This window comes from Rhinopithecus roxellana, chromosome 10, assembly GCF_007565055.1.
Source record: "Rhinopithecus roxellana isolate Shanxi Qingling chromosome 10, ASM756505v1, whole genome shotgun sequence".
NCBI classification, from domain to species: domain Eukaryota; kingdom Metazoa; phylum Chordata; class Mammalia; order Primates; family Cercopithecidae; genus Rhinopithecus; species Rhinopithecus roxellana.
The window spans coordinates 132937200-132963750 of record NC_044558.1 but is presented as its reverse complement, the minus strand read 5'-3'; the positions used below and the strand labels follow the sequence as shown (position 1 = coordinate 132963750).

At 34.6% G+C, this 26551-nt stretch overlaps 1 protein-coding gene across 1 annotated transcript in view; it reads left to right on the top strand.

Moving 5' to 3' along the window:
• Positions 1-3141: 3141 nt before the first annotated feature.
• The window catches only part of LMNTD1 (lamin tail domain containing 1), a 136589-nt gene continuing 113179 nt past the window's right edge, over positions 3142-26551 (top strand). The window contains 6 exon segments of the mRNA XM_030939377.1: positions 3142-3180; positions 3182-3231; positions 6297-6526; positions 9253-9433; positions 22782-22968; positions 23513-23632. Coding sequence (XP_030795237.1) covers positions 3142-3180; positions 3182-3231; positions 6297-6526; positions 9253-9433; positions 22782-22968; positions 23513-23632 — 807 coding nt within the window.

Genomic DNA, 26551 nt, shown 5'->3' with positions numbered 1-26551 from the left:
GGAAGAATCAATATCGTGAAAATGACCGTATTGCCCAAGGTAATTTATAAATTCAATGCCATCCCCATCAAGCTACCAATGACTTTTTTCACAGAATTGGAAAAAAACTACTTTAAAGTTCATGTGGAACCAAAAAAGAGGCCGCATTGCCAAGACAATCCTAAGCCGAAAGAACAAAGCTGGAGGCATCATGCTACCTGACTTTATACTACAAGGCTACAGTAACCAAAACAGCATGGTACTGGTACCAAAACAGAGATATAGACCAATGGAACAGAACAGAGCCCTCAGAAATAATACCACACATCTACAACCATCTGATCTTTGACAAACTTGAGAAAAACAAGAAATGGGGAAAGGATTTCCTGTTTAATAAATGGTACTGGGAAAACTGGCTAGCCATATGTAGGAAGCTGAAACTGGATCCCTTCCTTACACCTTATACAGAAATTAATTCAAGGTGGATTAAAGACTTAAATGTTAGACCTAAGACCATAAAAACCCTAGAAGGAAACCGAGGCAATACCATTGAGGACATAGGCATGGGCAAGGACTTCATGACTAAAACACCAAAAGCAATGGCAACAAAAGCCAAAATAGACAAATGGGATCTAATTAAACTAAAGAGCTTTTGCACAGCAAAAGAAACTACCATCAGAGTGAACAGGCAACCTACAGTGTGAGAGAAAAGTTTTGCAATCTACTCATTGAACAAAGGGCTAATATCCAGAACCTACAAAGAATTTAAACAAATTCACAAGAAAAAATCAAACAACCCTATCAAAAAGTGGGCAAAGGATATGAACAGACACTTCTCAAAAGAAGACATTTATGCAGCCAACAGACACATGAAAATATGCTCATCATCACTGGGCATTAGAGAAATGCAAATCAAAACCACAATGAGATACCATCTCACACCAGTTAGAATGACGATCATTAAAAAGTCTGGAAACAACAGATGCTGGAGAGGATGTTGAGAAATAGGAATGCTTTTATACTATTGATGGAAGTGTGAGTGTAAAGTAGTTCAACCATTATGGAAGACAGTGTGGCGATTCCTCAAGGATCTAGAACTAGAAATACCATTTGACCCAGTGATCCCATTACTGAGTATATACCCAAAGGATTATAAATCCTGCTGCTATAAAGACACATGCAAACGTATGTTTCTTGTGGCATCATCATAACAACAAAGACTTGGAACCAACCCAAATGTCCATCAGTGATAGACTAGATTAAGAAAATGTGGCACATATACACCATGGAATACTATGCAGCCATAAAAAAGGATGAGTTTGTGTCCTTTGTAGGGACATGGATGAAGATGGAAACCATCATTCTCAGCAAACTATCGCAAGAACAGAAAACCAAACACTGCATGTTCTCACTCATGGTGGGAATTGAGCAATGAGAACACCTGGACACAGGGTGGGGAACATCACGCACTGGGGCCTGTTGTGGGGTGGGGGAAGGGGGAAGGGATAGCATTAGGAGATATACCTAACGTGAATGATGAGTTAATGGGTGCAGCACAACAACATGGCACATGTATACATATGTAACAAACCTGCACGTTGTGCACATGTACCCTAGAACTTAAAGTATAATAAAAAAATAATAGAAAGAAAAATGTCTGGTATGGGGAATGAATATTGAAACACTCACAAATTTAAAGCCTTCAGAAGTTTTGTCTCAGCTGACAGAATTTTATTTCTCCAAAAGATGCTGGAAAATATGAGCAGGCTCTCTGGTAAAACCAATGAGGTCACAATGACTCTATGCTAATATATGCAGTTCAAGTAGAGAAAGTTTTAATAGCTAGAAAATCATCCAGACTGGTACAGGTAGGGAGACTGGGAGAGTGACAAGAAATGACAAGCCCATTTTTAATTCCTTACTAAGAGTAAGTAGAAATTTATAAATCTTCTAATGCTGTATTTACATAATTGGCCCATAATGTTCATAAGGAATTTTGCTACATCTCTGAGAAGGAGGAAATACAGTCAAACGTTTACTTCCCTTTAACTTACCTTATGTGTTATACGTCTTGACTTTTTCTTTTCGACTTTTTAAAACAGTTACTTTATTATCTTTAAAAAACATTTTTGAATCTATGTTAGAAGATATTTTAGTATTATTTCTGAAAGCAGGTATTATTCATGGTACCTAGCCAGTTTTTAAGAAATAGCAGAATCTTATTAACTATTTTTAATAAACTCACTCATCCAGTAATCATCATTTATATATCTTATTACTGTATATAATCATGTACTTTCATATTTGTTAATTTTATTGTCATACTATCATTATCATGAAACATTAAGTGTGAGTGTTTTACACAGAGTAGAAACTGAATTAAGTGATTTCTTCTAAATCATACTGCTGGCAAAACTAGGCAAAGAATTTAGGTGTTCTGGCTTTGATTTTACTATTTCTACCAATAGGCTTCTTTTTGCATTGAAGTTTTATGGTTTCTATTCTTGCTGCCTAGCTGTTTTCATGTGCTCAAAGTATTTGTCAACAAAGAGAGAGAAGGAAAAAAAAAAAGAAGAAAAGAGTTGTGATTAATTTCCCCAGTATGTACATACTGGCCTTGAGTCTTAGAAATACAAAACAAGATATCAATAACTTTGGTGGCAAAGTCTGGTAGAAGATATGGCTCTCCTAAGAGCAAATTACTTTATTTAATGTCTGCAAACTGCAAAGAAGGTACAGCATCAACATAGTAATTGTTCAGAAACTGGAACTTGGTTACTATGGAGACATTACCTCATAGTTCTAAGAGTCAGTGTTGGCCAGATGCAACAATTGTAGTCATAAAGGTCTCTTTGCAAAGTTACTGCCCTGTCTCTCAAGCTGCTTCCAGTAAATGCTACACACCTTCACCGTGGTTTGTCTGATATCCTTAGCCAAGATCAGGATTGGCTATGTTGGTACTTACATATCCTCATGAGAATTCTGGTTCTCGTACTAGTTTGGTAAAGAAATTATTAAACTTGGTTGAAGCTTGAAGGTAGTTGGATTAACAGGTGAGGTCACTTTGGAAAGAAAAATCTGCCTTGAACCTCAGCGATATTCATTGTCTGATGTCATGATCTGCTTTCCTAGGAAAGAAAAGAGACTTCTCTTCTAGCCAAGATGAAAGATACACAAGACATTCAGGAAGCTCTGGAGGCAAATGCAGAATAAAGGCTATGAACAGGAAGATAAGATGGAGAAACAAGAACAGTGAGCCTGCATAGATGTGATGAAAGCAGAGTTAGAGCTGAGTTATAAAGGAGGAATGATGGCATGCTTGACCGCTTTTGTTTTAATACCTTATGAACCAGTTAGAATTAGAATACATCTCACAAAGTTTCTAGAAATAAAGGACTGTAGCATACAACTAGTTCCACAACTACTGTTTTATAAGGTTCTGGTCCTTGAGAAGTATAAAAATCCACCTGGACAGATCTCCATAGTATAAGACCTAGCTGAGATTCCAAAGTTCCCATTTAATATGTTAAGGCAATTTACAGAAATAGTTTCTTTCTAGAACTATTTTACAGAACTGAGGACAAAAAAAAAATTACCAGAATATTGGTTCTAGAAATGTCTGTGAGAATGTTATATAAAATTATAATCACTGTTTTTACATTTAATATAAATCATTCATCAACTAAAGCATTACCATTGGTTTTCCAATGTTTTCTTTAAAATTGACTTACTGAGTATACATAATTTAATGCTATTGTTACTTTGGACCTAAAAGTCCTATGTTGATTGTTCAGGTCCAAGTCCATTTTTAAATATTTGTTCTTAGAGGTCCTCTGAGAAATGATTGCCATCAATATGATCAATGCAGCATCTCCCAAAGTAACATTGAAATGCTAGACTTAAGCTTTTGTAACTGCCCCTGGTTTAATGTTAATCAATTACAGAAGGAGTGAGATACCAAGAAGGGGCTTAGAAAATTACTTATGCTTAAGGAAAAGTTAACTAAGCACTGAGAAAAATCTCTCATCTTCCAAAAGAAGACTAATAGGTAGGCAAGTGGAAGGTTCAGATGATGGGTTGTATCACATGAGTTTGTTCCTGAAATGTCTCAGCTCTTCCAAAGATGTGTGCAGCCATTAGAAATTTCTTATTTGGCCAGGCATAGTGGCTCATGCCTGTAATTCCAGCAATTTGGGAGGCCAAGGCAAAAGAATCACTTGGGGCCAGGAGTATTAGAGACTAGCCTGGGCGACATAGCAACACCACATGTCTACACAACTTTTTTTCAAAATTAGCAGGCATGGTGCCATGCGCCTGTAGTCTCAGCACATGGGAGGCTGAGGTGGGAGGATCACTTGAACCCAGGAGTTGGTGGTTGCAGTGAACTATGATTATACTACTGTACTCCAGTCTGGATGACAGCAGACCCTGTCTCATAAAAAAAAAAAAGAAAAGAAAAGAAAAGAAAATTTCTTATTCACCTACCAAAATAAGAATACCTTATAGCTCCAGGACAGGTTTCTGTGATTGCAAAGATTTTGTTAGGGCTTCTTGGGAATCTTTTGTAGAATTAAATTTATTTTAAAGTGCTATTGTTTTACTAGAGGAAAAAAAATTGAGATCTTATAAAATGAACATGCTGAAAAGAATAGCCAGTCTATTATGAAGCCCAGATGTAAGGAATGTTGAAAGAGAAAAGCATTTCTCTGCTGTTGTAGTCAATGTCAGGGAGAAGTCCTGTCTTACAATCCTGTCTCATGTTGAACAAAGATGAAATATCTTTAATCTGACAATTTACCTCTAAAGTCTCCTTCCCACTTCCTCTACAGTCATACTCAATAGTGTATCTTCATAGGTTAGAGCTTTTCTGACAAATATGAGTTCTTGGAGTGTCAGCAGGATGTTAAGTGCACGTGCTTATTAACTAGTAATAATGACATTTTCAAAGCCTAGTAATCATGACATTTTCAAAGCCAATGCCATTTAATTATTTTAAAAATTTGCCTGAGATGTCTGTGCCTTCTGAGAGGCACATTAAGAGCAGTCTAGCTTTGAATACAAAACTCTGCAGGTATAAGATTTCTGATAAAGGAACTTTCACATTGTAGAACAAAATGTGAATACCTCTTGGTAAACAAAGAGATATTGAGGGTGACAGCAGCAAGATGGCAGAGTAGGAAACTCCAGGCCCTCATTCTCCTATAAGGACCTGAAAGAAAAACATGTAGAGGTTGGCTAAAATAACTTTATAAGAGTTCCGGGAAATAGATCAAAACAGAGATAATTCATGGAGGCAAAATAATTAGTTCCTGACTTATAGTGGATAGATATGTGGACACCAGAAAGGGGATGGTTGAACTGGCCATTTGTCTCATTTTTCAGAGAAATAAGGGATTTGGATTCAAGGACTTTGTTCACAATTTAAGCACTGAACACGCATGCATACATACATGCACCCTCAAAAATTGCTTTGAGGTCACTGGGAAGAGCCTCAATGTGACTCATAAAATGAAATGTCCTAAGTCTTTTCAGGATTCATGTCAATGAAGTGTTGTTTAACTTGTAAAATAATTGTACTGAAGCTTATGAACCTTGTTCAATGATTGTGCACTAGTTAACAAATGCTTTTATAGTTATAAAAAAGAAAGGAAATCTTTGTTCATGGTAAGATTCACTTAGTACGTACTAAAAATAGTACGTGAAAATGATCTTTTTTCTCTCTCTTTTCTGTCATTCCCTCCAATACACATACACACACACAAACATGTACAGTTTATTTAAGGCAGACATTCACTAAACAATCTTAATATAGAAAAGTTAGTTAAGCAGCAACAGGAATTAAAGGAAAAGCATAAAGGAAACAATGATATATTAAACCAGAATTATAATCATGATTTTATGGTAATGGAAATGGGAAATATGATAAATGAACAAAGTGGAGGTATAAATGGCTTATAAAGTCTCAACTTAGAGTAAAAAAACTACATTTAAAAGCCTGGAAGGAGATGGTAAAATGTCTTGGTGGTGGTATTGTAATGATTAGTATTATCTTTTTTCTACTTACACATTTTCAGAACCATCTACAATAGAAATTTGTTAATTTTCAAATATTTTAAAGCATATAATAAATTGATAATAAAGTGTTTTATTTAGATTGTTAGAACTAGAAATACAAGATGCTATTATGCTTGTGTTGGATGCATATTACCTTTGAAAAGCAGAATTCTGGGTAATAATGATAGCCCATGCTTCTTTTATTAACAGCCAGTTTTACTTTCTTATTTATTTGTTTTGTTTATTATATTTTTTGTACACAGAAGAGAAGACAAACTTGGAACTCCCCCAGTATATTCTTTGGTACATTTTTCTCCAAAGATGATGGGTTCGGTTGCCACAACACTGCCATTGTCATCTTCATTATCCAGTGGAATGCCTCTTGGTTATCATCTGTCTAGTCCTCAGATTAGTGGAGTAACTATATCAACAACTGGACAATTGACTTCTAAAGCTACTGCAGGTAGCTTTTCCCGAGTGGAAAACAGTTTGGGTAAGCAAAATATGAACCCCATATTTTTAGAGTACTTTTAAAGCATCTATTTCAATAGATTGCATATATGACTCTCAGCCAGAATGATGTTTTATTATTAGTCCCCCAAAATGCTAACTTCTTAGCATCTTATGAAAAGTAACTTAACTATGGTCATCACTGATCCTAGAACTGGGGTGTTAAATTCAGGCCACATACATGCATGTGCCAAATATATCATCCTTGTAATTAAGATATCTTGAGTTATCATGATGGTTCATGAGTTGACTGCTAACATACATTAGAATTGCTAGAGAATTAAAAATTCCAATGTATAGCATTAACTGCCCTTTCTCTGAACACTGCCAGAAGATTTAAGCCATATCTTGTGTACTTTGTGCCTTTAGGAGATGTATGGCTTAAGTAAGGAATAGACAGGTAGATGAGACAAAGATGTAACATAAAGTAGGTATAAAATAATGGAGAGAAAGTGGTAAAACAATAAGGAGAACTTGAAGGAGAGGAAAATGAAAACAGTACTATGATCAGAAAAAGTAAAGTTTTGACTGTTATCAACAATGTGCTCAGCAATACTCATTCTCTAGGGTGTTTGTTTCTCACCATGTTTAGGGAACTTTGAGGGTATGTTTTGTGGTTTACTGAAAACACTATCATCCTTTAAAACACAGGCCCTACTGTTTTTCTACAATGTTAGGCATCAGGTAGAGTACTTAACATCTCAGCATCTCATTTTCCACCACTGCAAAATGGAGATTAAAATAGAAATGTCACAGGGCTATCCTAAGGATTAAATTTTATGAAAATTACCTAGCACATAATAAACACTCAATAAACATTAGTTGTTCATAGATTTGGAGTTTGTGTTTCAATTGCCAATCAACTAACAAGTTTCAAAACTGGTAGCACAAATAGTCCAGTGACTATCCGATGCCTCCATTATCCTCTACCATTCTGTACTCATTTACAGCCTGGCTGCCCCTCATCTATATTTCATTTTGTTTCTGATATTTTTTAAAAATCTTTGATGCAGGTTATATAGGGTTTTTTTCTCCTGCCATCAAGTTATATAAGGTTTTTTTCTCCTGCCATTATGGTCATATTCCCTATGTTTCCTTTGTTGTATGACAAATATAAAATTTCCCAAGAAACCTCCTAAGTTTACACTGACCTTTAGGATGACCAAAACCCACATACTGAAAATGCAAATACATATTTTAGATCTGGGAAGAAAAGATTTTCTGTCATTCATCATTATATCATCATGGCATATGTTCTATATTTGGGCTAAACTTTGGCTCCTTGCAATGGGGCAAAAAAATGAAATACGGTGGCTTCTCCTTACAGTATGGGAGCTGAATTGGGATGTAGTCTTCTCCTTCCATTACTGTAGATTCCACTTCTCTAGGTAGATGTCTAGGTTCACTGAGATTTGTTGCACTTGGTTCATTGCCATCGTTTGTTCTAGACAAAATAACAACTGGGACCAAAGTTAATGTGTCTTCTTTTCTCTTGAATTAGCAAGGCCTTTATTTCTCGAGATGAGCTATTAAGAAAGATGCTATATATTATCCTTTCTCAAAGGAATTTAAGGATTAAGGAAGTACTCAACTGAGAATGAATTAATGTAATTCCAAATGTTTCTTTTTTTCTCAACAAAATACTTTGAGGAATCTTCTTTAAGAACGATGATTTTATTCCTTTGTATCCTTCACTTATTTTGGTTTTGCTAAAGATGTAAGATTCAAACTCTAGATTGTCTTAATCCTTTGAGGATTTTGGACCGAGAGTCACGTTAACCAAAACTCTGTACTGTAATAATAGCTATCATTTACTAGCAGATAAATATTAAATATTATGCTAGACACCTACATGATCTTCAGCTCTCTTATCTCGTTACACAAGGTAGTGATATCTTTATTTTATGTTCAGGAAAATGGAAACGTGGAAAATTTACATCATTTGGCTTAGTAAATGGCAGAACTGAATTATAATTACAAGTCTGTCTAAATGCAAGACTCATTGTTCTTTCCACTTCATCACGATGCGTCTTTGTAGTGTAACTCTCTCTTTGCGGATGTATTATTAGATTTGTCCAGAATGGCTCTTTATATTTAAAATTATGAAACCTATTTTGTATTTGAATCAAAGTAGTGAGGATTTAAAAGAGCAAACTTCGAATAGGACACTAGAATCTGATTAAGCATTACTTTATCTTTCTAATAAAGTATTTTAATTAAATAGAGGAAGTTTTTGTCTTTACCTGACAAAAGTACTAACCATTGTAGGAAAGGATTCATATGAGGTTTTAATTTATGCGTGGTCATTTGGGAATTTTAGCATACATGAAGTAGAATAAGGCTATATTTATACGTAACATATCTACATTTGACAGAATCAAATGTTTTTCCTATTTAAAAATTGATGATGCTTCTAGTACAACTAAATAATCAGTTAAATAGTCATTATACTAATGATATAATTTATTGTTTAAGATAACTGAAATAATCTCTAGGAATTGAAGATGTCCCTATAAATATCCACTTACTGGTTATTTTATGGATTTTTGTTTAAAGCTTCTAACTCTTCTTATTAAGTGTGATAGTGATATTAAAATGTAAAAATATAATTTTGTAGAAGCAGAGAATAAAGATAATGGCTTTGGGTCCTTTTAATGTCATTTTATTTACTTCTCTCCTGGTTACTTATTTCTTTGGTTTACTTGAAAGATGCCAGCCCCTTCTTGGTTCCAAAGAAACAGGATGAATCACCCATGATTGGGGATGGAGAAGATTATTTCCTTTCTCTGTTTGGTGATTCAAAGAAAGTTATAGCACACTCAAACTACACTCAGAAAACTTTAAAATACTTTTCTATGATTCTTGAAGAAGTTGGCCAATTTACCGCCAGGTACGTATTTTATTTGAACTACTTAATATCTTTTGTCAGGGTAGGACCAATAAATCAGCAGAAAATAAAGTTCCAATCTGTAGTTATATGCATTGTTTTATCTAAACAATAATCAGTTCATTGAAAAATAACTGTTTCATCTTCTGAGCAATTAAAATAAATTGATAAAATAGTCTAAAGAACCAAACAAAAAATGTGAATTCTTCAAAGATGCCAGAGTAAACAGTGCTAAGTAATCTTTACTAATAGGGTCAACTCAATTATTCAAGACACTTTTTATTGTTGTTGAATTATTTAGATGGATCTAATATATGTGTTTTCTTCTAGTAGCTCTTGAGTTCAAGACAGAAGGAGAAAGATAAATTTTTACTTCATTGATCCATTTTTATGACTGTTAGTATCTATGTAAAAAGAAATTGATCAGGAAGAAAGTTGATATTAGGACTAAAATAACAGAGTTATGATCTATTCATTTATATTAATATAACCCTGCCTTATTTATTACGTGAACAATATACTGAATTTGAAATGCTAGTAATAGGCATATGTTGACAGAAGTCACTAGATGGCTAAAAGAAATCAGAGTTGAGGGTCAGATATGAAGGAAATTTTCTCTCCCTTTATGCCATGTTTCCTAAAATCAATCACCCATGCCCTATTACAACTTAACAGTGGAGAATACCTAAGCATTTGCTCTACTGTCTAAAAACACCTCATCAGATCCTACTACATCAGTGCCTACTATGTTAAAATTATGAGCAGTTTAGAACAAAATAAAATGTTTAAAGCTTCTGTTAAAATACAATCCTATTAAAAATGGTGGTTAGAAGCAAACTGTCTTCAGTCCCTATCCAGCCACCCCAGAAAACAAAAACAAATACACAGTGCCAAGATTATCATTATCATCAGCAGTATCTCAGAACTCAAATATGAGGATGAGAGAATTCCTGAGGCCACAGAGAAGTGAAAAACACTCATATAATAATTAAGCTCTCCAGAGGTCAAGGACAAAGAGAAGAACCTAAAAGCTGCAAGAGAAAAGAATATGTCTAGCAACAGACTTCTCAGTGGAAACCAGGTAGGTCAGGAGGGAATGAGACAATGTTTTTAATGTGTTAAAACCCTGCTATCCAAGAATAGTGTATCCAACCAAGCTATATTTCAAATATGAAGAGATAAAATCTTTCCCAAACAAAAGCTAAGAGAATTCACCACCACCAGACCTATCTTATAAGAAATGCTAAAGAGAGTTCTTCAATCTGAAAGAGAAAAACACTAATGTTCAAAAAGAAAACACTTGAAAGTATAAAATCTCTGGTAAAATTAAGTACATGGAAAACCCCAGAATTGTAATTGTGGTGTACAATCCACTCATTACTCTAGTGTGAATCCCAAAAGAAAACTCTATCAAAAACAGTAGTAGCTATAGCAATCTGCTAAAAGATAGGCTGTATAAAAATATGTAAATGGAGAAAACTAACAGTCAAAATATGGAAGGATGGAGTTCTAGTCTAGAGATTTTTTCTTTGTTTCGATTCTTTCTTTCTATTCTTTCCTTCATGCTTTAAGTATCCATCTCTTTAAAATAACTTGTCATAGCTGTAAGATATTTTTTGTAAACCTCGTGTAACCACAATGCAAAAATCTATAATAGATTCACAAAAAATAAAAAGCAATGAATTAAAATATACTACCAAAGAAAATTACTTAACCACAAAAGAATATAGTAATAAAGGACAAAAGGAAGAGACGAGTTATAAAACAACCCCAAAACAAGAAATAAGTTCTTCTTATCAATAATAATACTGAATGTAAATGGACTCGATTCTCAAAAGGCATAGAGTGGCTTAGGGATAAGGAAACAAAATCCAGCTGTATGCTGCCTACAAGAAGCCCACTTCACCTATAAAGGCACACAGACTGAAAGTGAAGGGATGGAAAAACATATTCCATTCAACTGGAAACAAAAAAAGAGTAAGCATAGCTATACTCATATCAGATAAAATAGACTACAAATCAATGACTATAAAAAGACAAATAAGGTCACTATATAATGATAAAAGGGTCAATTCAGCAAGAAGGTATAATAATTATAAATATCTGTGCACCCAACACCAAAGCTCCCAAGTATATAAAGCAAACATGAATAGATTTAAACAGATATAGACTGCAGTACAGTAGTAGGGCACTTTAACATCCTATTTTCAGTAATAGACAGATGAACCAGACAAATCACAAGGAAACAGTTAAATTGCACATTAGACCAACTGGGCCTGACATGTGCAGAACATTTCACCCAATTGCCGCAGAATATACATTCTTTTCATCAGCACATGGAACATTTTCCTGAATAGACTCTCTCTTAAGCCACAAAACAAATATCAAGAAAGTAAAAATTATGTCAAGTACTTTTGTGACCACATTCAAGTAATTATGTCAAGTACTTTTGTGACCAGAAATCAATAAGAGGAACCTAGGAAAATACACAAACACATGGAAATTAAGAAACACACTTCAGAGCAACCAATGGATCAGTGAGGAAATTGAGAAGAAAACTTAAAAATGTCTTGAAACAAATGGAAATGGAAACACAACACAACAAAATCTCTGGGATACAAACAAAGCAGTACTAAAAGGGAAGTTTATAGCAATAAATACCTGTATCAAAAAAGTAGAAAAGCTTCAAGTAAACAATCTAACAATGCATCTCAAGGAACTAGGAAAGCAAGAAAAAAAAAACTGAAAATTAGTAGAAGAAAAGAAACAATAAAGATCAGAGAAAAATAAATGAAATTGAGACTAAAAAAAATAGATCAACAAACAAAAAGTTGGTTTTTTTCCATGATGTTGAATCGTATCAAATACTTTTTATGTATCTAGTGAGATGATCATATGGTTTTCCTTTTTTAATGTTAAACACCCCTGTACTTTTACAATAAACATTTGGTCATAATGTTTATGTTTTAATATAGTTTGAATTCCATTTGTTAAAATAATGTTTCAAATTTTTGCCTCAATGTTTGTAAAGATTATTGGTCTGTAGTTTTCTTTTCCTGTAATGTCCTTGTCTCTTTTGGTATCAGGGTATGTCCACTCTTTATGAAATGAGATGGGATATAGTTTCTTCTTTATCCTTTTCTAGAAGAGATTGTGTAGAAGTAATTTTTTTTCATAAATGTCTTATAGAACTTATTGGTGAAGCCATCTGGGCCTGGAATTTCTTTGTGGTAAAGTTTTAAAACTATAAATTGTTTTAAAATAGATATTAGGTTATTTTAATTATTTCTTCTTGAATAAGCTTGGGTAGTTTGTGTCTTTCAAGAAATTTGTCCATTTTTATCTAAGTTGTCAATTTTTTTTGCATAATGTCATAATATTCTCTTATTATCCTTTTAATAACTGTAGAATCTTTATTGGCATCACCTTTCTCATTTCTCGTATGGTCATCTGTGTCTTCTCTTTTTCCTGATCAGTATCACTGGAGATTTAGTTTTATCGAGCTCAAAGAATATGTGTTTGGTTATATTTGTTTCCCTAGTTTTTTGTTTTTTATTTAATTGATTTTCATTTTGGGCTACATTCCCTTTCTTCTACTTTGGGCTTTACTTGATTTTTTTTTCTACCCTAATTTTTTAAGGTGAAATTTGAGGTCATTGATTTGACACCTTCTTCTCTTCTGATACTACAGGAATTTGGTATTATAAATTTTCCTCTAGGTACAGCTTAGTGGCATCCCACAAATTTTAATATGTTGTATTTTTATTTTCATTCAGTTCAAAATACTTTCTAATTCTCATTTTCTTTTTGATCCTTGGGTAATTGAAAAGTGTGTTACTTAGTTTCAAAGTGTTTTACAGATTTTTCAGTTCCAGTGATTTTCCAGATATCTTCTTGTTATTGATTCCTAATTAAATTCCACTGTGGTCAAAGAACTTACTTTGTATGACTTGAATCCTTTTATATTTACTGAGACTTATTTTATAGCCAGGATATTAATTATTCTGGTAAATGTTCTAGGTGCACTTGAAAAGAACATATGTTCTGCTGTTGTTTAGTAGAGTGTTTCACGTCAACCATGTCATGTTGGTTGATAGTGTTGTCTACTGTGTTTTTGCTGATTTTTTGACTACTTGTATCAATTATTGAGAGAGAGGTATTAATATCTACTAAAGTGGTGGATTTGTTGATTTCTCCCTTGCAATTCAATCACTTTTGTTTCACGTATTCTAAAGCTTTGTTATTAGATGTAGAAACAGAAATATTTAGGAATGTTATATTTGTTATATTCTTCTGATGAATTGATCCTTGTATCATTATGAAATGACTTTCTTTATCCTGGCAATATTCTTTGTTCTGAAATATATTTTGTCTGATGTTAATATAGCCACAGGAGCCTTCTTTTTACTGGTGTTAGCATGGTATAATTTTTCCATACTTTAACTTTTGAACTATTTGTGTCTTTATATTTAGAGTGCATGTCTTGTAGGTAGCATATAGTTGAGACTTGCTCTTTTAGCCAATCTGAAAAATGTCTTTTCATTGGGGCATTTAAGCTATTTACATTTAAGGTTATCATTACTATGATTAGGTTAAGTCTACCATCTTGTTATTTGTTTTCTCTTTGTCCCAGTTTTTCTCATTTCTGCAATATTTTCAAGATCTTGCTTTTTTTGTCTAAATTGTTTCTAATAAATTTTCTGTCATTCTTATATTTGTTCCTCTGCACAAATATGTCTCTTTCTTCCCCCCTCATTCTGCTTTTAAGATGTTCTCATTATCATTGTTTTTGGGAGATTTGATTATGATGCGCCTGGTGTAAATTTCTTCAAATTTCCTATGCTTGGGGTTGTTACACTTTTTTGATTAGCATATTTATAGATTTTGAATTTTAAAATTCAAAATGGAAAATTTGTTACCTTTATTTCTTCAATATATTTTGCCCCTGCTTCCTCTCTCCTTTTAAGGGACTCCAATTTCACATATATTAGGCCACTTGAAGTTGTACCATAGTTTACTAATGCTCTGTTGTTTTTTATCTTTCTATGTACTTTTTCCTCTGATTGTTTCTTTTTGGATGGTATCTATCATTATGTTTTCATGTTCACTGATCTTTTCACCTACAATGACTACTATTATGTTAATCCCATCCAGTGTATTTTTAAATCTCAGTCACGTCTCTACATTTTCAACATACAAATACAGTTATAAGGATGTTTCCTTTTCTACTGTTTCTAACATCTGTGTCAGTTCTGCATCATTTTTGATCGATTTTTCTCCTTGTTATGGGTTGTATTTTTCAATTTATTTGCATGCCTGGTAATTTTTTTATTATATGCCAGAAATTGTGGATTTTACCTTGTTTGGGGGCTTAGAATATTTTTGTATTTCTATGAATTTTTGTTTCTTGAGTTTTTTTCTGGGACCCACTTAAGTTACTTGGAAATAGTTTAAGGCTTTAAGGACTAGCTTTTATAGCTTGTTAGGTAGAAACAAAGCAATATTTTCACTTTGTCATTATTCTCCACTACTGAGGCAAAAGTCTCCTTAGTACTCTATGCAAGGCCCCATTAATTGTGAGGTTTTTCAGTCTGGCTGGTGGGAACTTCCTTACCCTGTGAGAGCTTCAAGTACTGTTACTTCTAATCTTTTCAAAATGGTCTTTTTCTACAGTCAAATACATGTGCTGATCAATCTTCTGCTAAATACTCAAAGGGGACCATCTGAAAATCACCAGTGCTCTTTTTGCAGCTTCCCGTGTTTGATACTCCGCTTGTGACCTCCAGCCACCTTGGTCTCTTCAGACTCTCAGCTCCATCTCAAGTCAGAGAGGATGTACCTTCCATGATGCAGCCTGGAAATTTTCTCGAGAAATAATCTGGGAAAATTTTAAGTCTCACTACATTTCTCTTCTGTCTCTCAAGTATCACTATTCTTCGTTGACCAGTATCAAATATCTTCAAAAATACTGTTTCTTGTATTTTTCCAGATTTTTAGTTGTTTCAGATGGAAGGCCAAAGTCATTTCTTGTAGCTTCATCTAGGCTGGAAACAGAAGCTGATTCTCAATTCTGTTGTTTTCAATCAAAGCTGTTGTTTCTTTCCTACTACCACCCACTATCTGTAGGGATTTGTTTAATATCTGCCAGCAGAAGAAAAAAAAAGGAGTTGTAGGCGAACAGGAAACAAAGTAGAGACATTATTAGGATTTTCACTAGTTACACATGCTCCCTGACACTATATCCAAGACCTTACCTTGGCTTCAAGTTTAGTTCTAAATGTCTCAGGTGTGATCAAACTGTATTAAGAAGGCTAACTTCTCATTCATCCTCCATCTCAATCCCCAAGAAATTCTGCATCCTACATGTCTATAGTCAAAATGATAGTAACCTCTGCATTCAGATGGGCCTCACTGAGATCATGATAAACACACGAATGGTTCTCGTTTAAAACGATTTTGAGGCTGCAAATATCCTCATCTTCCCATAGGATTCTTATTCAGACTAATCCCCATTTATTTTTCCCTTGGATGATTTAGAACCTTGTAGTAGTGATGTACAAATTTACACCTCCATTACATTAAGGATCTACCATCAAAACTTGTAGGCATCAGGGTTCCTATAGTCCCAATGAACTGAATTAGGTTCCCTGAGTCTTTCTAAGTTTGTCCTTTAAAAATTTAAGGACTCTTAAATGCTGTATCCCCTAATCAGCCCATATGCCCTCAATTAAAAACACCTATATGGGAAATGTTAGGTATATACAAGTTGGAAGAACTGGAACTTCAAAGATAATTTTAGCAAACTGCAGAATATCAGAAACTTAAAAGCAGACAAATAGCATGGAGCTATCAAGGAGAGCCCAACAAATAGATAAATTAGTGCTTAAATAATGGAAAGTAATTTTGTTTAAACAGTGACACAGCCATGTATCTCCCCAATCTCTTTATAAATAAAGACTGTGCAAAGGCTACTGATGGTGATTGCAACATCACTCTCCACTCTCAGCCAATCACAAATTATATGTAGAGGTCTCAAGTCACTTTCCTACTAAAGGTAAATGGGAAGGCTGGCAAGGAAGAGAAAAAGATAACTACTAAAGGTTGTGTGACAGCAGATTAACAGCCTGCCTCTCGGAATTTCCATGCATTGATCTTATATCAAAAAGAAGGCAAATAAAGGGCTCTGATATGGACAATGTTGTTTTCTCCTTCAGACAAGAACATTTATTCTATGTATTCTATGTATATGCATAAAATAAAAATGTAAGGTTAATGAATAAGCACTTTGCTTGTATATGAAGGATTTTTGAAAAGTAACTGTAAATATCCAGCTATATGTATAATAACAAAGGAATAGCTGAGCTATTCCAAGGTCTTACCTGTTTAAAAACAAAAGTCAAATTAGTGCTCATCTTCCCAGGCAGAAAACGTAAGTCTGAAAAACAAAAGGATGCTCTCTCAAAAAATAAAAACAACCTGCAGAGAATTTAGTAACAGTAAGATGAGGATGATACAATGGTGTTCCAGGGATGTCAAAGAGTAAAATGTTACATCCAAAATTTGGCAAGAACCATAATGATAATGCAAAAGAAAAAGAAGAAGAAATTATGACATAAATTGTTCAAAAGTGAGCCTCTATGAAAAAGGCATTCTCATACAATGCAGGTGAGACCACTATTTTGAAGGGAATTTGATAGTGTACATTGAGAGATTTCATAGAAGGTTACACCCATTATTTTCATAATTCCTCCTCTGAGAGACAAAATCCAGAGTGATAGCCTGACAATTAGAGCCACTTTTCTCCTGAAAACAGCGGCCGATTTTGACAGCTGCAACTAAGAGGCTGAGAAGTTAGAAGTTTTTCTCAAGATTCATAGGACTGGGTGAATAAAAGTTGGCATTTAGGGCCTATACAAAAAAATGGAGGGTCACTTGAGGCTTTTAGTTGGAAATTCAAGGAAAGACGAAGAGTAAGGCTATATGCAAAACAGACCAGTACAGTGTCAAATTATTTCACATTTAATTTAAAGTGATTTGTTCCCAACTTAGATGCCTACCAGAAGCAAAAGTAAATCTTGAGTGAAAAAATATTATACAGAACCTTAAATTATCTCTGCAGTTTTTTCTCTGTAATACTAGGCACTAAACAAAAAACAAACAAACAAAAATACGTGTACAAAAGATAAGAGTTGACCAAATACCAAGATTAAAAATGGACACCAGAAACAGGCCTAGAAGGTCCAGACATTGTAGTCATCTGACCAGGATTTCAAACTAGCAATGACTAAAATATTCAAGTAATTAAGTGACAAGATAAAAAATTTAACATAAACCTGGGAACTAAAAGAATCATAAACAAGTTCTCGAAGTAAAAAAAAAAAAAAAAAAATCCAACAACGGAAATTATTATTTCAGTAGGTGGGTTTAAAATTACACTTGATATAACAGAAGAGAAAATTACTGAACTGGAATATTCTCAGAAGTAAATATCTAGACTGAATCACAGATAGCAAGGTTATAAACAAGCATAAGAGGCAAGGCTTTAATCTACTTCTAATTAAAGTCACTGAAGGAGAAGAAAGATTGAAGTAGAATGGTATTGATGGAAATACAGGAGAGAATTTTCCCAGACTAATGAAAGACATCAAGCCCAATATTCAAGAAGTACTACCAACGTCCAACAGGATAAAAGACCGAAAACAAGCCAGCAAACCAACCTAGATACATTGTTTAAAAAAAAAAAAAAAAAAAAAAAAAAAAACTTTTTAAAACAGAAGATGCAAAAAAAAATCTTAAAGTCAACCAGAGATAAGGGACATTTGCCCTCAAAGAAACAACCAAAATATTGGCTGGCAGTTGGTTTATCAACAGAAAAATGGAATAACGAGACACTAGACTAAATATCCAATGAGGACATTGGGACTGAAACTGTAGGCCAACTGGGCAACATTTCTGACAAACTGACTCTAAAATCACAAGAAATATATATTAGTATTCTATTGCTGCCATAATAAATTATCACCAACTTAGTGACTTAAAATAACATGAATAGCACCCACTTATTAACACATAGTTCCCTAGGTCATAAGTCTGAGTTGTCTCAGCTGATTTCTTAGAGTTTTACAAGGTCAAAATTAAGATGTCAAACCGGCTCTTATCTGGACACTGAAATAAATCTGCTTCCAAGCTCTTTGAGGTTGTTGGCCAAATTCAATTCCTTGCAGTGATAGTACTTCCTTACTAACTGTCAGCATACAGGCACCCTTAGCTTCAAAAGGCTTCTCCCCAGTCCTTGCAGATGAGCCGCTACATCTCAGAATCAGCAACAGTGCATCAAATCCTTCTTGTATTTGGAGTCTCTCTGACTTCCCTCCCACTGCAGCGCTCTTCTGCTTCCAGCTGGAGTAAATTCTCTAATTTTAAGGGTTCATTGATTTGATTAATTCCACCTGAATAACCTAGGCTAATCTCCCTATCTTAACATCCATAACTTTAGTTACATCTGCAAAGTTCTTTTTGCCATCTAACATAACATACTCACAGGATCCAGAGATTAGAGATAGACATCTTTGGACAGCTATTTTGCTTACCACAAAGGGTTAAAGTCTAAAAAGAGTTAAGACAATATTGGAAAAGAAAATCAGAGGGGACTTGTCCAACCAAAACCAAGACTTCATCTAAAACAATACAAATTAAACTCATTTGGTATAGACACAGGATGAACAGCTAGATCAACGGAACAGCTAGGAAGCCTTATAATATTCAGAAACCTGCTGTTTGACTAAGGTGACATTACAAATCAGCAGGGAGATGATGGACAATCTAATAAACATAAGTAGGAAAATTAGCTCCTTATATGAAATACACTCTCACACACATATATACAGACAAATAAAGCTGTTTAAAGCAAATTATTGAAACATTTAAAAGAAAATATGACATAAGAGCAGGGAAAGATTTCTTATATAGGACACAAAAAGCAGAAACTATAAAGAAAAAGATTGATAAATTTTATTACAGTAAAAATTTTAGAAATATAAACTGTACCATAAGAAACATTATAGATGAAGCATTTTTAAAATCTCTTCTTGCAGAAAATATGTGCATATAATTAAATACTATGCTATGAATACCACAAATCAATTATAAAAATGTAAATTCAGAAAAGTGAATGAAATGATATGAACAGGTAATTCACTGAAGGGGGAAACTGAGTGGCCAATAAGCAGCTTGTGTAACTGCACTATAATCAGGGAAAAACAAATTTAAATGCAATGAGATTCCATTTTGTACCTATGATAGGAAAAAAAAAATAAGAAGGCTGAAAATTTGAAGTGTTTATAAGGATATGGGAAACAAGAAGAGGAAATAGTATGTGTGTGCATGGTGAGTGAAGCCTACAGCAGCATGAATTATGCTCTTGCAAGCAATTCTTTATGGTTGCAGTTTAAGCATAAGGTAGGAAGTAAGGAAAAGGGGGTTAAAGAAGCTGACAGATAAGGTAGGGCTTTGGTTGAGTGCTGTGATGTTTGTGTTTTCTATAGAAGGAAATGGTAAGATATTGAAGGATTTCCAGGAAGGAAGCAGAAATAGGTTTGGATTGTACAAAGATTGCTCTGGAAGCAAAGTGGAGAATGCTTAGAAGGGGGTAAGACTGAAGACAATAATTAGGATGCTGATTCAGTGTCTCATGGGGATGATGAGAGCGTGATAAAGGCAGCAGTAACAGGGGTGGAGAGAAAATGTAAACAGATGCCACCGAAAAGGAAGAATCAGCAGAACCTGGTCACGAATAAGGAATGAAGGATAAGAAACTGGGACAGTAATGGAAGTTTCAGGCTTCGCCAACAGGGTGAACAATGTAATTCACTGGAATAGTTTTCTAGTTGGGAGAGTAAATTTACAACAGGCCAACGTGTTGAGTTCAGAGGTACCTTTTGGGATCTTGTGGTCAGTTGTTTCTGTGGATCTGAAGCTCAGTAGGAAGGCAAGAGATTTAGTTTTAGTAGTTATGAGTGTATTAATTGTTAGTAAACACTGTTCATGGATAACATCACCTATAAGGATAAATGGGGGAAATAAAAGAGGACTAAGAACAGAATCCCAGGGATCAGCATCTGGGAGATGCATGAAGGGCCTGGGTGAAATCTGAAAAAGGGGCTGAAAAGTAACAAGATTCTTAGAGGCAAAACAGTCGACTTGAAAAAACAAAGACAACAGGTTCCAAAAAGAGGGCATGTCTGGCAGAGGCCAATACTGAGAAGACATGAAGATATAGACTAACAGTTGCCACTCAATTTACTGATTGTGAAGGGCACTGGTCATCTGGGTCTTTGGCAGTGATAGGGGGTTGTGAGGTAAATAAGAGGTGATTAATCAGTGATTAATTAGTGACATAGCCTTTTCCAAAAGCTAGGTTGTGATGGCAGTAGGAGTTGTAAGCTGGAGAAGGCCTTTTCTCTTTTTTCTTTGTTAAGGTGGTAGCCCCTAAAGGATATATAACTATTTGGGGGAAATAGGTAATCCAGAGGGATAAGTTGGTGTTAAAGGAGAAAGGAAGGACAATGAGGGGACTGAGTTGCTGAAGCATCAGGAGGAGTTGGTGATTAGAGGGCTTCACTGCAGATGGGAGAGGGGGCCTCTTCCACGGAAATGGGGTGGGCTACAGAGAAAAAGTGGGCTCGGCTATAGGAGAGCCTAGGAGAGCCTGTTTCTAAGTGGGAAGCAGGGAAATGCACTAGTCTCTCTGATGGTCATGTTTTCTTAGTGAGATAATTTTCCAAGAGTGAGAATAGAGATATGGGGCAGGGATCTGAACATTGTTGAAGGATGGCAGAAGTTTCTGACTTGGCTCATGAAGATGACAACTTGCTGTCAGTCAGCAAGGGCCCAGATGTGGTTGGAGACCACTAAGATTTTGGTAGCAACTATCTTTGTGTGTGCATTTTCTTGCAGAGTTCAACCACCATGGTGTGTACAGAATTTAAACAACCTGAATGGTTAGGTCAAACTTATTTGAGATTTTACTTGTTGAGTGACACAGAAAGACAAGGGTTAACATTTATTGAGTGACCTCGGACATGGGAATTAATCTCTGTAAACCTCAGTTTCTCTATCTATAAAATGGGGCTAAAAATACTACCTGTCTGAGTTGTTTTAAGAATTAAATGAGATAATACAGTATTCCTCACATTTTTTGAATGTGACCATCAATAAGAAATATGTAGAAGTATTTCAATGAGAAATATGTATGTTATTGTGTGAATTATATGAGTTATCATGAGTCCACAATGCCTTCACCAAAATACTTGGGGAATTATGTATTTCCAAATTCAGAATGTTGACAATTTTAGGAAAGGAAATTTTAGAACACATATTATGAAACACCCTGTCAGGGATTACAGAAGTATCAAAAAATCAAACATTAATCTTTTCACAGAAAAATATATAAATATTCACATAAACCATGAACAAAGACTGTAAATAGCCTCACCTCTGTTTTGGACCAGGCTTTTCTTCAAATCTGTTTTAAAAAATTTTTGTTTGGTTTTTCAGAGCTTTTTGGATTTTGGAACTCTGGATGAGAAATTGTGGAGAATTATATATAGAGATAGATAGATAAATAAATAGAAACATAGATGTAGATATACATATAGAGATATTAGATAGTGTTTTTAGGTGCCTGATGTATAAGTAGTATTGTTATTATTATTGGTACGGATGTATCTTATTTTTAAGATGGGGGTCTTTGCTTACCAAAGTGAGTTTTGACCTACTAATAAGTTATGACTCACAATCTGAAAAACGATGATATATAATGATATGTAAATGATTAGCCTGGTCCCTGGATCATACATAGGAAGCTCTCAAAGCAAGTGAAAAGGTGAAAAATACCATCTTATGTTTATTTAAAGATTTTGCCTTTCAAAAATCTTTTAATCACAGTTGCTATTTTTCTTTAGTCACTTTATCAGAAATAAAGTAAATGATTTGTCTCTTGATCTACTTTTGAGAGTTTCATGTCTCAGTGATTTTATCCTGAACAGTAGGAAATTTAAACTATTATAATTCACAACTTCCTGTGGCTTTTATACCTTGACACCTAAAATACTTTTTAGGCTTTCTTCATTTTAAGTGAAATGGATTATTTTATTGCACAGATAAAGAAATAGAACTAAAAACTCAAGCCATTTGTCTGAGGTTACAAAATATACTACTTCTATATAGGACTTGGCCAATAGAATATACAGTTTAAGAACAACTTTCAAGTACTTTATTATTCACTTCTTAAAGTGAGTCAAAAACACTCCTATCTGAAGGCGCCTTACAATCTTTGTGTTTTATTTTCTAGTTCTCTTGGAGACATTGAAATAGCTGAAGTGAATGTCAAGGGTTTGTTCGTGAAGCTCATTAACTCTTCCCTTGACAAAGAAATGGCAATTGGAGATCATATTCTCCAGCAAAATGTGAATGGACAAACCATTTCTTTGTACCGATTCCTTCCAAACATTGTAATGCATGCCAGTTCCACAGTAACAGTGAGTATAAGAGTATAAATACTGTACATTAGAATAGTACAGGACAAACTTGTTGACACTGTCAGTCTGTGGTTCAGCACTGTCTCGTTATCACTCTATCTGGATCTGTACATAAGATGTGATTTTGTTGTTGTTGGTTAATTACCACACTTTGTCCATCTTCTGGATGTAAATTAATACCCACAGTTAAATTTCCACAGCTGTCTTCAATTTTGTGTACAATCTTTTGTTTTTATAATTTAACTATTAAAATGAAATTTTTAATTTCCTGAAACCAAGTAAATATAAACCTGAAAAGACAAGCAAAGAGATTGCTTAGAGAACAGGTAATTAGCTGACACAGGAGGGTTCCTCTCTTTCTTGTTTTTTCCTTTAATCCCTGTAGAGCAGCTGTTTGGTGTTGCATAGCTTGACATTGTATATGATATAGTCATTACGTTTTAAAACCTCATCTGTTCAGAAAGATTATGTTGCAGTAACCCTATGGCATTTACAAAATTGTATTCAACTCCAGTGGCATTTGTCATTAACAATTTTATTACAGGTGTGGGCAGCAGCATCTGAAGCAAAGCATCAGCCTCCATCAGATTTTCTTTGGAAGGAACAAGAGAAGTTTAGAGCAAGTCCCGATTGTATAACAATCCTGTGCAAACCGAACGGTCAAGTTAGTTTCTGGTTCTTAACAATCATTTTTTAAAAATATTGTGCTTATTGAGCATATCTGTATTTTTTACTCTTCATTTTATACAATGTGTCTAAGTGCATAAATGTCAGTAAAATTGACTTTATGCCTAAAAGATTATTTTATTGTCAGTTTCTTATAAATTTATTATTTTTTAAAAATTTCAATAGTTTTGGGGGAACGTGGTGTTTGGTTACATGAATAACCATGTTGTCAAATGGGAGAGCACTCATTAGTTCTTAAGTGGTGGTATTCCATGGTATGTATATACCACATTTTCTTTATCCACTTGTTGCTTGATGGACATTTGGGCTAGTTTTTCATAGAATGGATAGTTATCCTTATGTTTCCCATCCTCTTAGCTCACTCTATTATTCTTTTTATCCTTAAAGCTTGGATAGAACCATCACTAAATGCCACAACACATCAGGCAAATCCACAGCATTCTCTTCCCAGTGTCAAAGGGCCCCAGAGCATCTTAAAATTTGGCAAAAATAATTTTGATATCTCATATTCCTAAGAAGCCTCTTCAACTTTCAAAGTCGAGGGAATATTTTATTTGTGATATTTAGCCTGAAGAGTGGGATAAGGAAGGTACTCGATACGGGTCTTTTCTATTTATTTTTTCATTTCTCAAATATTTATTGAGACTCTTCTCTATTTTAGAGCTATGCTAAGTACTGGGAATATAACAGATTAAGATATAGTATCTACACTCAAGGAACTAATAGTCTAATGAAAGAGCCCACAATATTAATTTGAAATGACTATACTTTACTCCTTATAAAATTAAGCGTATTAGCACTAGCTTTGTATAATTTGTTCCCAGTATTTGACAATTTTATATTTTCACTCAACCTTTCTCTTGGTATATTATTGGCATAAATATATACCCATGGACACACCATTAAGGTTCAAAGGTATTCCTTTTTGCAACAACAAAAAATCCTTTTTCAAAATGATTTTTAGACCATTTTTAAATACCTGTGTTTTTTTCTTACCCTCAGTCTGACTTACTGTGTCATTTACTGCTGACCCACAAAATATGTTAACCAGAATCTATCTCTGAGTTTCTTTTTTGTTGCATTATAATCCATGTTGAGATTGACTTTCCCTTTAAAATAGACTTGGCTAATTTCTTAAGAACCATTTACTGTCTTTCTGTGGGAACAGTTGTTAGGTGAGGAGAGCACCCATTAGATATAACTTAGCAGCCTTCACCCACTCAGCTTTAGATCTCCTTGTGGGCTCGAACTGAATTTTATAATACTTCTCTGATGGGGAAAATAAGGCTACACAATCTAAGTTATTTACTTATTTTCACTGATGGGGAAAATAAGGATACACAATGTGAGTTATTTACTCAGCCTCATAAGAAATCATTACCAAAACCCAGTTTAGGATTAAGGCATTCTTATCTCAGAACTTTCATCATAGTTATCCACTCTGTAAACCAGTTTGTGGTTTCTACTTTGTATGTGTGTTGCTCCAGGCACTGAGCGTTGAACCAGGCAGACGAGGTCCCTGAGCTCCTGGAATGCAGATTTTAATAAGTTTTCATTTCTTGCAACTGAATTAGGCTTTGTACTTAGACTGTTCCTTTTACCCAGTGATTTGAATGACTTTGCACATATAGAATCAGACCATTTCTGTGGGGTGATGTAAGCACAAATAACTGTGCCTGCTAATGAAAGACTGAACCTGATTGATTGATCTGTATGGAAAATATTTAAATATATTTTGTATCTGTCAGGAATGGCGCTAGGTGCTAGAAAGGGAACATAAGTATTGCACACTTCTTGTCCTCAAGAAATTCAGACTCTACTAGTAGAAATTGATATGTAATAATAAATAATTGCAATACAGTGAAACAATGCTTTAATAAAGTACGGGCAGCCCAGGTCAGAAATATCAACTCTGTAAAGGAGAGCATAAGAAAAAGCATTGAGAGGAAGAGCCATGCGTGGTGAATCTGTAGTGTAGAGGAGTTTGCCCTCCTAACCTGAATCATGGCGATCTTGCCCTTTTCACCTCTTGGACTCTCCTCTCTCCATGCTTCTCCATGCACTCTGCTCTAGCCACACTGGCCTTCTCGTACGACTTTTACTTTCCAGTGCTTGACTGCTCCTTCATGCCACAGAGCCTTTGCGCATGCTCTTGCCTCTCAATAGACTCTCTTTCCTCCCTTTTTACCTATTAAATCTTACCTGCCCTTCAGAACTCAGCTCAAGCGTTTTTTATTTTTTTTCCCTGGGTCACATCCCATTGGAAATTCTACCTTATGGTAAAGCCATATGCATTATTTAATTCAACTAGAAAATATTTCCCTTAAATAGGTGGAAATGTGACTTTAAAATCAGCTTGAAACCCTATTGTAAGTATAGAGTTCTTTTTCTAATAAATTCATTTTCATTCTCACTTTAATAGCACTGGATATTACTATCTGCAACCGCCAGGTAAATTTTTCTTAAAAAAGACAATTTACTGCGTTCCCATAGACATGCTGAAACACAGACTCAAAGTATCATCATGACCCTGGAATTGCTTTCTATTTGTATGTAGAAAATAATCCATATCTTGTGGAAAAAGTCACGAAGCTTGTAATCTACTGTCTACAATAATAACCAGCTATACAAATCAGAATAGATCCCGTTTCTGGACTTGAATAATATTTTGTATTTGTAAGATGGGGCAAAGAGATGTTATATTATGAGTCATTTTTAAAAGGAAGCCTAGGCCGGCACAGTGGCTCATGCCTGTAATCCCAGCACTTTGGGAGGCCAAGGTGGGCGGATTTCAAAAGTCAGGAGTTCGATACCAGCCTGGCCAACATGGTGAAACCCCGCCTCTACTAAAAATACAAACATTAGCCAGGCGTGGTGGTGTCCGCCTATAGTCCCA